At 44.7% G+C, this 13,971-nt stretch overlaps 1 protein-coding gene across 1 annotated transcript; it reads right to left on the bottom strand.

The window, feature by feature from the left end:
• Window positions 1-817: 817 nt before the first annotated feature.
• Window positions 818-10,377, bottom strand: LOC108046853 (polyhomeotic-proximal chromatin protein-like). Its single transcript, XM_044461026.1, is given in 6 exon segments — window positions 818-2,285; window positions 2,347-4,157; window positions 4,217-4,673; window positions 4,732-5,394; window positions 5,397-6,532; window positions 9,585-10,377. Coding segments are annotated over 6 exon segments (4,854 nt in total). The 5' UTR covers window positions 9,620-10,377; the 3' UTR covers window positions 818-1,533.
• Window positions 10,378-13,971: the final 3,594 nt, after the last annotated feature.

Genomic DNA, 13,971 nt, shown 5'->3' with positions numbered 1-13,971 from the left:
TTAAGCCTATGAACTATAAAGATCCCCTATAATGTATTAGTTTTTACTCAAGGTTGGTTTACAACATATTTTAAACATTTTAAACTTTTCTTTTTTATACTTCGAATAAAATTGTTGTTTAATTTAAAACTCAATATCCCTCGTGTAGATAATGTCATCTTGAATATTCATAAAAAGTTTAAATAAAATTGATTTATAACTTTTTGAGTTTCAAAAAAAAGAGATTTAAAAAAACGCGAATGAACGAAAACGCATCAGTCGTAACTTCTCCCAAGTGCTGATTCGATCAATTAAAATAGGTTTAAGACTTAGACTTTACTTTTACTTATTTTTTTTTAATATAAAACCACGTTATCTCTTATCCAAGAACTGTTGGCTGGAGAGCTTTTAAAAAATGAGGATTAAAAGATATATTGTACAGCTTATCACACTTAATTATCACCAGTTTCTGGAATTAAACAGAAACATTAATCGGGTAAAGGATATTGTTGTATTGTTATTGTTCATTTTAATCCAGCAATTAAGCCTTTTCAGCTGAAATTGTTCGATTAAAACATTAATAATTGTAGAGATCACAACACATGTTATCAATGAGAAGCTTAGTTTTATTCAATCTGAATCATTTAATTTATGACAATAATAGTGCTGACCATAAATCGTCTTTAAATTTTTGTAACCAAAAGTAACCATATTTTGGTTGTTATATAGTTAAAATTGGAGACAACAAAAATAATTATTTATTTTCTAAGTCAATACTATTTTGATGTATAATAAAGCTTAAGTCTTTGGAATTGAATTAAGTTAAAATTCAAAGTGGTAGATCAAATTAATTCTTTGTTCAGATCCAAATTTGGATAGTTCCACACATTTTGTTTGAAATAAATTTAACTTGTGAAACGCAAACCCCAACGAAAACCAAGAAAAGTGTATGTTTTTACATTTATTAATCACTATACAGTGCATTTGTATTTAGTTCAGCAATAGCAAAAAAAATAAAAAAAAATTAGCTTATGTATAGGCATTCAAAAGTTGTAGCAAAAAGTTCAAATTCACATTTAGATGTTTTCTTCTCTTTCGCAAGTTTAAAATGTTTTAGTTGTTATTACAATCTTAATCGTAAATTTAATTGCTTAGTTTAAAATACTAGTAAAAACTATACATGACGATGCGTTTTATTAAAATGCTACATATGCTCTACACTTATGCTTAAATGTACAATTCTATTTATTTCACTTGGCTGGCAGGTCAATTAAAATATTATTCGTAGCTTATATTTATTTTAAGTAATTCCATGCGTTTTCCGACTGTCGGGTTTTAATTTCTAAATAAATATCTTAATTCTTTTGGAACTATATACAATTTGATGGGTTTTTGGATTTGCTGGCCTAGTGATGTTAAGGACTTTACGTTTGGGTTTGCGTGCTCCTCGCCAGTCCGATTGAATCAGATTATCCCGGCTCGCCGGACTTATTGACCAGTACCATTGACCGGTTTGGAGATCATCTTCTGGGGCCCCTCGCACTCTAGCTGCCGCTACTGAGCTCCTGCGTCCTTAGCCTCGCCAGGTGGCGGAACCTCCTTCATGGACTCCACCTTGGCCACAATCTTGAGGGCTGGGCCCAGCTTCATGCCCATGGCGTTCACCAGATGGTTCTCCTTCAGCAGCAGCAACGCCTGGCCGTCGATCTCTTGCTGGATAAAGTCGTCCACGTAGTCCTGACACCCAGGCAGTTCTCGGATGAAGTTGCTGACCTCCTCCACACTCCAGCTACTGATGGGCGGGCGATCTACCCCATTGGCACCCGAAAACGGTGGTGCCACCGCAGGAGTGACCAGGGGCAGTGCTGCAGGAGCGGTTATTGCCAATGGCAACGGGGATCCCGAAAGCAATGGAAGTGGGGAAGAGGCTGGAATGGCCGCTAGTACTGGAATTGTCATCGGTGTCACCTCCGCTGGAGCCGACTGAATGGGCAGGGTTTCGCACATCGCTTGCATGGCCTCCGTCTGCATCTTCTCCTCGGCCATGGCCTCGTCCAGTTTGTCTACCAATGCCATGGCGTCCACGCCTACGATGCCACCCGTGCCCAGGCCGTTTATCTCTCCTGTTCCAACTCCTCCGATGCCGTTCTTGGCCTGCCTGGCGCATCCCAGCGAACAGAAGCGCTTCCGCTTGAGCTTCGTTTTATGTTCCAGTTTTCCGCACTGCTCGCAAGCAACCATGTCCAAGGCTGGAGCTGATGCTATTCCACTCGGCTTGATGTCCTCCTGCATGGCTGCCTTTTTCTCTGCGAAAATAAGTGATGGAGATTAGAATTATGCAATAGTAATAGTGGCTTGTGTACTCACTTGGCGGCTCATCGCTGACGTCTTTGTCCGCATATCGCTGTCTGGTGACCGGAAAAGGTTCGTTGGCCTCCTGGATGATGAAGCCATCAATGACGTGTGTTAGGACATTTGGCTTGATCATTGCCTTGGGCAAATCCTTCACCCCATTTATACTTCCAGCCGTAGTGGTTGTGGTGGTGCTGGTACAACTTGTGGTTAAAGTGCTGCAGCTGGTGGTGGTTGTGCTAGCCGTTGTACTGAAGGTGGTGTTTGATGTGGTTCTGGCTATTCCGATCCCATTGGTGATCGTTGTCGTGGTTGGCGTTGATGTTGCGGACGTGGAGCTGACGGAGGTAGCCACCTTGTGTTCTTCCTTTCCACTGGCAGTGCTGGGAGTGGTGCTGCTGCTCGTCGGCAGCACCGCATTGCTTTGCTTGCTGGTGGGAGTGGTGGGGACCTTGGAGGGCGTGGAAGCCCGATCTGTGTTCTCTCCGTTGGGCAGAGCGTCATTCGTGGAACTGCTGGCCTCTACGGATGCACTGACACTAGCAGAAGTGGAGGATTTGGGTGTGGTGCAGGTATCATGTCCAGATGCAGGAGCAATGGGCGAATCAATGGGCACCAGGGTGGCTGTGGGCATCTTTGTTGGTGTCTCCTTGGAGGGCGTGGATACAAAGCTTCCTCCCCCTCCGCTGCCAGCACTGCTGAGCGTGACCAGCTGACCCGGCGAAGGAGTGATAGCGGTGCTAGTCACAGAAACAGTCACAGGCGGAGCCGTAGAGAGGTGCCCCACCGTGGCATTCATCATCGAGGTCATGGCCAGGATGGGATTCGTGGTTGGTGAGGGCGTGGTGGGCGTAAGTGAAGGGGGTCCCTGCTGCTGCTGTTGAGTTGCTGCTGCAATGGTGGCCGTGATTAGCTGCTGCTGCTGTTGCTGCTGTTGTTGCTGCTGTTGTTGCTGCTGCTGCTGGAGCTGAGCTTGGGCATGCGCCTGCTGCAGACTGGCCATCGTGCTGCTGGTGACCAGCGGAGTGGTGCTCTGGTTGGTAATTGTGACCACACTGCTGGTGGGGAGGGAGGAACTGCAGGTGCCGGGCTTGGCCGACTGGAAAATGGCGCCAGAGGCGGAGAGAGCCGCCTGCAGGGCAGTGGAGGTGGCTATTCCGGCTGGGGTCGTTGTCGATGAAACCGAGAAGGGCACGCTGCTCAGCTGCAGCTGTCCGGATTGCTGTTGTGATTGCTGCTGCTGTTGGGCAGTAGCGCCACCCGACTGCTGGACCACAATCTGCTGAATGATATTCTGCTGCTGCTGCTCCCGCTGCTGCGCTTGGGCCTGCACCTGTGCCTGCGCCTGTTGCTGCAGTTGCTGCTGTATCAGTTGGTTGTGCAGTTGCTGCTGTTGCTGGTGAGATGTGATGAATTGGCTGGGAGCCACCTGCAGGATCTGCTGAGTCGCGTTAGCCAGCGCCTGCTGCTGCTGCGCCTGCGCTTGGGCCACTTGCTGTTGCTGCTCCCTTTGCTGTTGCTGAGCCTGCGCCACCGCCTGCTGCTGCTGCGCTACCGCTTGCTGTTGCTGGGCGTTCACCTGCTGCTGCTGCGAGACTTGCTGCTGCTGCTGCTGCTGTTGTTGCTGCGCCTGAACTGCCGCCTGCTGCTGCATCTGAATAGCAGCAATTTGCTGCTGGAACATTTGCTGCTGGAACATCTGCTGCTTCTGAATCTGAATCAGCTGCAACTGTTGCTGTTTGTCCACTCCTGCCGTAGTGGCTGCATTAAGTGTTTGTCCATTCTGGAGGGTGATGGGAGCGCCCGTAGTGCTCATCACAACCATTCTGTGGAGGAATATAAATAGTTAGAGGATTCTGTTTGAGTCTGACAGATCTTAACTCACTTGTTGCCTGCCGCATTGACCACCTGCTGGAGGTTAGTCGCCTGTTGTTGCTGCTGCACGGTGGTCAAGTGACCCACCACCTTGTTCTGGCCCGCGACCTGACCATTCTCCGTTTTCAAGGTGGGTAATGCGGGTCGCACCGGCTGCTGCTTGTTGCGCATCTTGGCCTTCAGCAGGCTCTGATTCTGGGCCGTCTGCGTGGACACAGAGCTGGCCGGCCGCACTTGAGTTCCATTGTGAGGCATGATCGGGGCTCCTGGCCGCTGCAGAGCAGCTGCCGTGAGCTGTTGCTGCTGTTGCTGCTGTTGCTGCAACTGGGCAGTAGCCACAGCCAGCTGCTGCTGCTGCGTCTGGTTTGTGGATCCTGCTTGTTGCGGCTGTTGCTGCTTGGGAGCAAGTGCGTCCAGTTGAGTGCGTGCCTTGGTCGGAGTTTGGGTCACATTGCACTGGATTATCTCTGTGGGGAAATAGTCTAAATTAGTATCGAATATATCAAATTTATCAAGTTATCCTACGGTTTTGCTGCGTCTGCAGGGTCTGCGTCGTCGGCTGCTGTTGGATGAACATGCTCTGCGTCCCATCCGGTTGGTTGCGCAGTATGATCTGGTTCGATCCGAAGGGCTGTAACCCTGCCGCATTCTGCCAGAACCAGGGGATCTGCATTTGTTGCGCCTGGCCCGCGTTCAGGAGTTGGGCAGTCTGCACGGACTGGGCGCCCACCCCCACTGGTAACGTCGACTGCGAGACCTGGACGCACTGCTGGGTGGTTTGTGTGGTCTGCTGCTGCTGTTGTTGGACCTGCTGCACCTGCTGCGCCTGTGTAGTCCCAGCGGATCCCGGCCCGGTCGCCGCCTGCACTGTGCTGCTGGTGGTCGTCACCTTTTGAACCACTTTCTGGGCCAGTTTGCCCTGCGCATCCACTCCCACTTTGGCCAGTGCAGCTGTCAGCTGTTGCTGCTGTTGTTGTTGCTGCTGGGTAAGCTGTTGCTGCTGGGTGAGCTGCTGCTGCTGTTGCTGGGTGAGTTGCTGCTGCTGCTGCTGAGCGGCGGCGGCCATCGACTGCAGCAAATTCTGCTGCTGCTGCGGCGAGTGGGAGATGACATTCACCGGCGAGAAAAGCAGCGTCTGGGGCGACTGGTTGTGGTTAGAGGGAATACAGGTGGCGTAGTTGCCCCCGCGAATCCAGCCTGGCCGCCGATCATCTGCTTGGCGTTCTGCGTCGTGGTGGTGAGCATCTGGGAACCGTTCCCCTGGAAGGGCTTGCCAGCGGTGATCACCTGGATGGGCTGCTGGCCAAGGCCGCCTGAGTGCAGAACATTGCCCGACACGAACATCTGCGGGTACAGGAAGCTGGTCGACGGCTGCATCAGCTGCACTGTCCTCCCCTGCAAAAAATCCCCGCCCACACCTCCGGCCGCCGCCGCCAGCTGCATCGGTGACATGGTGCTGATGGCAGTGGAGTGCTGCTGTTGCTGGCTTTGCTGCGAGTTGGCCGGACTAGGGGCTCCTCCGGCGGCGCCCGAGGCTGCTCCTCCGCCACTGGCTTCCGAAAGCTGCTGCTGCAGTTGCAACTGCTGCTGAACTTCCAGAAGGTTGGCTGCATGCTTTAGCTCCGTTCCATTTCCACCGGCCGTGTGGGTTGGAAACTCCTGCTTCACCTGGATGGCGTAGGGATTGCTTGCATAGAACTGCTGCAGCTGCTCCGGCGAGATCTGCAGCGGCACCGTGGTGGTGGCCGCCACCTGCTGGCCGGGATTCTGCACCTTCTCCAGCGTGAGGCTGTGGCGGGCAAGGGCTTGAGAAAGGGATTGGGCGTGGGAGTTGGAGTTGGGTGTGCTGGGTGCACTCGGCCTGCTCGGAGTGTTTGGGGTGTGAGCGTGCCTGCGGGCGGTGGGCGGAGTTCCGTGGCGATGGCTTGTGGGGGTGACTGTGCCTGATCCTGTGCCTGTGCCTGTTCCTGATCCTGGAGTCGCCTGCTGCTGGGCAATGCCGGGATGAGGGGGGCTGCCCACATCGTATTTCTCGTCAAAGGTGATGCCCGCCTTCTGGGCGAGCGTTTCCAGGCACTTTAGTGGCCGCTCGAGCTGCTTGCCACCGCCTTGTTGTTGTTGCTGCTGCTGATGGGGATGCTGCTGGTGCGAGTGGTTGTGCTGGGAGCTGTTATTGTTGTTGTGATTGTGGTGCAGCGGCTTCTCGCGGATGTTGGAGTTGTCCTTCAGGGGTAGAGTGCCACCTGCTGATATGGCCGATGCTGGTGTCCCCTGGGATGCTGTGGTGCTCACTGTTGTGGTGGTAGTATCGCTTTCTGTGTCCGCTCTGCGGGATCGGATAAAAAAAAGAAGAGTTGAGAGATCAGTAAACATTTGCTTAACAGAAAAACTGCTAAATCATTTTGGACCACACGCAAACAAGCTGGAAGAGCTGTATTCCTAATGGTCTTCTCTTGTCCTGGCGACAAACAATAACAAGCCAGTGCAAACAGACACCAATATCCTCCAAACCAAACAAAAAAACAGGTTAAACCATTTGTTTTATCTGTGTTGCATGGTTATTGCATTATATCGACTTGGAACATTTCTGGGCATAAATTTAAAATACCAAGAAAATGCTTTATATGTAAGATTGTTTTTTAATCGGTTAATATGAATCACAACGTTAGGTTACTAACTATATTCAGGGGGAAGAAAAAGAAGAAATCTACTATATTTTCTACAAATTTAACAATTAAGTTATTATTTTACAGTATTAAATAACAAATAAAAGACTTTAAAATAAACACATTTTATAACATGACAAATTAATGTAAAATAGCTTAAAACCGATCACGACAACTCCATATGACGAATAAATAAAACACTTTTTATTTACCCCCTAAAAAAAATAAACTCTGGCTTCTTGGTAAATATTAAAATCTGGGTTTAGTCATTCGAAAATGCGTGAGACAAATGCTGGAATTAGCAAACAAAAAAGCTCTTATTTAATAATCATATTTACAAGGTAAATATTAGGGTGGCGACTTGAAAGTGAGAGAAAAAAAAGGTGGTGCATTTTATAATTTTGGTATGGAACACATACAATTTTAATTTCTTAATAATTGACATTTAAAGAAGGTCAAGACTGTAGAAACTATAAATGTGTCACCATTTTCCTACAAAAAAAATCAAATGATTTATTGGGAAAGATTGTCCCTCTGATTACTTTTAGGTAGCTTCCCGAAATATTCTTTCATTTTGTGAACCTTCCTTTCCTTACCCGCCCTTACTGAACGACAATGAAAATTTGGCAAAATGCAAAAAGGACTTTTGCTTTCATTGAAACAAAAGAAAGGAGCGGGCCGACAGCCATATCTACGGATTGTCGAATTTCCATGTCAGGCATCGATGCCGTATCCGTTTTTCCACATTTGACAACAAACCGGGAAACTAATTCAGCCACGCAGCTGGCACCGTTGGATGGTATTGCACAGGGACACAGGACACAAAAGCCGATTCGAATTGCAGGCGAAGTTCAAGGACCTTCCTATCGCAATGCTAAAAACGCTGACAGTTGGGAGCAACACGAGATGGTTAGTGTTTCGTACAGTTGCGGTCATAATACTAGGAAATATACAGAGAATTAGGAGTTATCTGGTTTTATTTGGGAAAAGTTTAATGATTGCAAGATGCCATCAAAATAGTTCTTCTATATTCGTAAAGATATTTGTCTGTACGTCATTTGTTTACAAGTAAAGCAAATGAACGGTGGGCAATTATCTGGAATATAAACAAATAATTAAATACAATGACTCGAATTCTGTGTTCTATTTGGCTGACCTCAGCTGTGATTTCCAGCAATCCGGAGAGGCTGATCCCTCCCCCTCTACCCTTCACCCACTTAAATACGCCAAGGCCCATAAAAAGCAAGAGCATAAAAGGGAGAAGTAGAACGAAGGCAGGAGGACAAGCGAAATGGGTTGTAAAAGCCGGTAAAAGCATTTTGGGGTAACCATCATGTCGCTGCTACCCTCAACAAAAAATAAATACAAAAAGAAAGGTGGATAGGGGTGGTGGGCGTTCTAGAGGGGTGGATATTTCGACACAGGGTGGTGGGTGCACGTGTATATGTGTGTGTAAGTTGAGATCGCCGCCACCCGCAGTGAAAAAGTCTTCAAAAAAGACTGGTTTCCCACTTGGAGTATGTGTGTATGAACCTCTTACAACAGTTTTGCTGCAAGCTGGAAACGGCAGTAAAAATGCGGGGGAAACAAACACAAACACACAGGCGGTAAGCATGCGCCCAAAAGAGAAGGGCGGGGGAGCTCGAATTCAAATCAAATATCAGTTCCAGTGGAATCAGGCGTGCAAAATGCGAGGGAACGAGCGAGAGAGCTGTATGACAGCATATTGATTGATATACACAAACGAGTTTTGCAATCGAAAAAAGAGAAAACCCATGTGAGTGAACGAGATGAAACATACAGCTGTAAACAGAGTTGTCAACTGTAAAAAAAAAATTCACTACCAAAACGTATACGGATTCAGTTAAAATTATTTTTCAGTGATCCCAATGCCCAATTATTAAATTAATATATTTGATTTTTTAAAAAATGAAAAGAACACATATTTTTTTACCTAAAAGTGAAGATTAAAACACACAAATCTATATAACCTTAATTTAAGACTTTCGATTTTTGGGGTGCAGTCAAATATTATTGCTCGAAATTGTTTCGTTTAGAACCAAACAAAAAACATATTTAAAGACTTATAATTATTAATTTATTTTGGTTACAGTTGGCAGCCCTGTAGTAACAAATTTTTGTTTATTTCGGCAGAGAATGGAGCCAGAGAGAACCAGAACTAGAATGAGAGAGCAACCAGGGTTGCCGCATGCATTTTTCGACAACAACAAACACTGTTACCTTTTGGCATAGAACTTTTGTTTTTTCAATGTTGCCCCAGCGAGTATGTGCGGAGCGAGGGGAAATCAACTACCACCACCCGACGCACAAACACAGGCATGCATTGCGAAATTCGTTGTCAACAATGCAACAACACCGCACAGCAGGGGGCGTGTGATGGATGCGGGGAAGGTGAGCGGTGCAGGGTTGGAAGAATGGGGGAAACTCGTTTTGCGTCTTGTGAATTTCCTTCTTTTTTTTTGCACGCCAGTCGAGAGCATTTTATTATGACCGAACAGGGAATATCTCTCTGCAATTTTATTACAATGTGGTTTAACGTGTCACGATCCAGGCAATAAACAATCAATGTTTAAAAGCAACTTAAAATTTGATCCCACAACAAATACAAAGTCAGGGGACAATTGCAGGCAAAACACATGTAAGAAATACAATGAAAGTGATAAAAATTAAACGAAACCAAACAAAAAATACCTTTTTTGCATAAACTTTAATGCACGACGATCCATTATTCAAAATAAAAACAATATGTGTAATAAATTAATAGTATGCATGCGTCGGTGGTGGCGTTTTGTTTTCAGCGGCGGCGGAGACTCGTTGTTTTCATTGTTTTTATTGACTTGGCGCTTTCTTTTGGCCTTTAGTTTCTTTTTGTTGTATTTGTATTGTACATTAATAAACACAAAACACACAAATATGTGGAGGCAATAAATATAAACATACAGGCAACAACAAACATGTAACGTGGAATGCAAGACAACAAAATGTACACAAAAACGAATACGAATCCAAACCCGACGCAAGTAACAGTATGTGTGAGCGTGTGTGCTTGCGTGTAAATGAGTTTCGTGCTCGGGCAGTAGTAATTAGTACAAACTCCACTCACAGTCACTACTTCCACTCTCTTCCCGCTGGCTGCAGTCACTTTTTTTCTCAGTGCAAGTGTAATGATCAGGCACCTGTGCACGCGACCTTACAACAAAAAAAAAAAGCGCAATGACTACTTTAGACGCTTGTTTTTATTTCACTGCCTACGTCGCCAGCGACGGTTCGCCAGCTAGGGTTTCCACTGTGGCGCGGCATCACGTTTTCAGTAATGAACAGCACCGTTGGCACTAATCAAAAAAATAAAACAATTTATGCAGGGTATCAAGTGTGTTCGTCGCGTCGGCGCGATACTCTTTCTTCGTTCAAGACGTCCACTACAATTTAACACGACCGGACCGCAGAGCGCAAGAACCGCACGCCGCCAAATTTATTTTCAATCTGAGCCGCGCGCCAGAGCGACAACTCTACGCTGTCTCTCCATTTCCATCGGGAAACAAAATGAAGTGCGCATGTGTTCGTTTGCGCCTGTGTGTGTGTGGTGTGCAGCTGGCATGGAACGAACCCGTTTCTCTGAAGATACTTTTGCGACTATCAACTTTTCTCTATACCAAAATGTGCGGGTGCGAGTGCGATGGCACTAGGAGTGGTGTGCGTCCGAGAGTGCGTGCGAGAGAGATGGCCTCAGCGCGCTTGGGGTTGGAATGAAACGGCACCAGTTCAGTTGGCAAAGCAAATCAAGTAAAAAAAGCAGGCATCGAGGCTACAGCTGGCGAGCATATGTGTGCGTGTGGTTTCAACCACCCCGATTGTGGGCCCCCTGCCCCTGGAAATATAAAATATACCCACTACCAAATCCAGTTTTCTGTGTCTGTACACTCGAATGTCTACCGCCCGATTGTTGCTATACTTCATCTTCTTTTTTTCGTTCCACCACCAGTACCCACTACCTCCTCCTTTCTCATTTCTCCCTTCCCCTTTTTCGCATCGGATCGGATCGGCTTTACTTTATTATTAGTTGTGCTTGTCGGAAACAGAAGGTGGAAGAGAAAGAGGAAGGGAAAGGGGAGGGGGAGGGGTAGCGTATGCGCAGAGGCAGAGCGAAATGTTTTTTCACTCACTCTGCCGAACAGTGGTATGCGATACATTATTATTGGATTACATATTTGTTGTTGTAGTGATTAACAGTGAGCAAATCAATTTTTTGATCAATTTTCCTCGGGTACTGTGTTGATTCAAAAATTCAAAAATTTGTTATGTGCGATGTGTACTTAACATTATTCAAAGCTCATAAAAATTAAATAGATTACCTAGAAATCGTACCTACTATTTATTGCCTTATTATAACCACCAAATTAATATTTGAAATTCCACAGTCGTTGACTTACAAAATTTCCATTTAAACCAACCTTGTTCCACTGTGCCTGTCTTTGGCATTTCATTTTTCATTTTGTACTCGCCTGTGCTGTGTGTGTGTGTCGTTGGATGGGTGCGTCGCTTTGGGCTCTTGTCGGTCTTCTTCTTTTCTTCCCCTCCAACAACAAATGTTCATCATTCCTATTAATATTGTTGTTGTTCGACAGAATTTCGTTTCGTCTCATTTCTTTTTCTTTTTTCTGCCGCCATATTATTTTTATGCTCGTTAAGTGCTTTTTCTCTCGCTCTCAGCTTTACTTTTTTTGTTTTCTTCCAGTGTGTGTGTGGGGCAGCTTGGTATTGGTATTTTTTGTTGAGCTTTTTTTCGTTGTTTTGGGGGTCTACCTTTGCCGTTAATTCCCCTTCGTCTCTTCTTCTTCGCACGCTCAACTGTACAAGAAGTCGAGCATGCGCTCGTCCTCTTGCTATTGCTACCGATTCAATTAATTTCCTCCAACTTGTTGGGTTGTTGCTGTTGGGGCGAATGTGGTGTGAGCAAGCGAGCGAGTGTGTGTGTGTGTATTTGCATTTCGTAAAAATGACAAATGCTTAATGAGCGTAAATTGCTTTGCGCGTGCCTTCCTCACACTCGCACTTTGCCTCTCGCTCTGGTGCATTAGCATTAGCGCATACACCCCTCTCCCTTGCTCGCTGTAATAGAAACATACCCTCATACCTGTTGTTGTATTGTTGTTGTTAGGCAATTTTCAGAATTTCCTACACCATTTTTGTTGCACTGATCAACATCTGCATACACCAAGGGTATGCGTGTGGACGAGCGCTGGTGTGCGTGTTCTGAGTGATAATCAAAAGTGGGCAGTTGTTGTTATACTTATGCCAACGTAATGAAGTTCGTTCCAGAGGTTATAGGGCGTGGCCAGAAATGAAAATGGATCGCCAAAGGATCACATCCCATCGAATTCTACTGGAAATTTCACCGGATATATTCTTGGGCTCTGTTTACGCAGTTCACCTTATCTGTATTTTCTACTGTCAACAAACCCTGTAAAACCCTCTTTGTAAAAATAAAGTCACTTAAGAACTTCAATGTATTATAATTGTAATGAAAGTACCTTATAAATGTGCATAAATCTTTTGAATTTCGTGCTTTCACTTTTATTCAATTTGGTTTATTTAATAAAAATAGTTAGTTCCTTCCTGAATATTTTCAGAAAGGAATGTATATCTTCACTGCCGATTTTTCCCTGCACTTAACTTTACGTTTTACACTCTACTGGAAAAACTCTATAGCGAAACCCCTATAATGGATAATTCCAATCCATAATGTTTCCTTTCTTCCAGAACCCCTAGTTCCTTTATTATCAAAAATTCTCTATTGTTACTAACTCACCCCCTGTGCATTACATTTGCCATTGTCCTTTCGGTACACTTAATTGACCTGTCAACTCACATTCAAGTGTAGCGAAAACAGGAAGTCCTCGAAATCGGCTCAGAATTTGCCGTGGGTGGAATGTTTCAGTGGTCCTTTAGGTCACAATGATGATGACTGTGTTATACACTGTCCAAGGACTTGCATAGTTTTAAGCAAAATAAAATAAGGATTCAAATTTCTATCCTAAGACCGAAATATTTTAGCCTATGGTGACACAAGTATTGGGAAGGATGAAATTATCTAGAGCATTTTAATCGATTCTAAACATTCATATCAAAAGAAGAACAAAGTTTCCAAATAAATTATACCGTAAACATTATCTTCATGGTGGATCCATAAAATCACATAAATTTTCAGTTGCATCCGAAAATTGTTCAATAATAGAATTTAATATATAATCCTTTATCCTAACGTATTATTAAATGTCGATACGGTATTTAATAAATATCCCCTCTATAAAAATAAACACATCGAAACTGTACGAAAACTCGAGATTCGATACGATCCTTTTACAAAGTAAACAGGAAGCCAGGAAAAAGGGTTGAACTCTGTGACACTTGCCCTTCCACGAGACCTTTGCAACCATCCGATCCTTTTCCACCATTTTCCGAAGCAGCGAATACCGATTTCTAAAGCAAACATGATACAATTACCCTCAAAAGAGGAAATATTCGGATATCTGTATGGGGTGTACGAACTCCAACCCCTAAGCCAATTAGGGGTGTGAACAAGCTGTTGGAATTGCGGAAAAATTTAGGGGTTATAATGTTATAATGTTATATTAATCCGTAAAGCCTGCTTAAATTGTCATCTAATCATGTCCTTTTTTGTGGTACCTATTGTACCAGATATTTAGTAATGGGTATCGATCCCAATGATGTGATCTTGTTCTATGAAATTTTTATTCGCAATCCTTACAAAATTTATTTAGGAAAAAAACTTTTTGCTTGTTTTTTGGTTTTTGTTCTCAATTTTTAATAGTAATAGTAATAGAAGTTTTCATTCTTAAGCGCACAATTAGATTAATACCTAAGATATGTATGTTTAGCCGAATGGCGTACATTTTTTGACCTCCCGCACAAAAAATCTTACCTTAAACTGTTATATTCGAATGCGAATCGCATCATTAAATAGAATTAAAGAGATATTTCATTTATTTCTAAAAACAAGCAATAAATGTCTTCCTAAATAAAATAAATACATAAAATAAAATACATAACTAAACTT

This window comes from Drosophila rhopaloa, unplaced genomic scaffold, assembly GCF_018152115.1.
Source record: "Drosophila rhopaloa isolate 14029-0021.01 unplaced genomic scaffold, ASM1815211v1 contig_3, whole genome shotgun sequence".
NCBI classification, from domain to species: Eukaryota; Metazoa; Arthropoda; class Insecta; order Diptera; family Drosophilidae; genus Drosophila; species Drosophila rhopaloa.
This window is presented reverse-complemented; position numbering and strand designations above follow the sequence as displayed.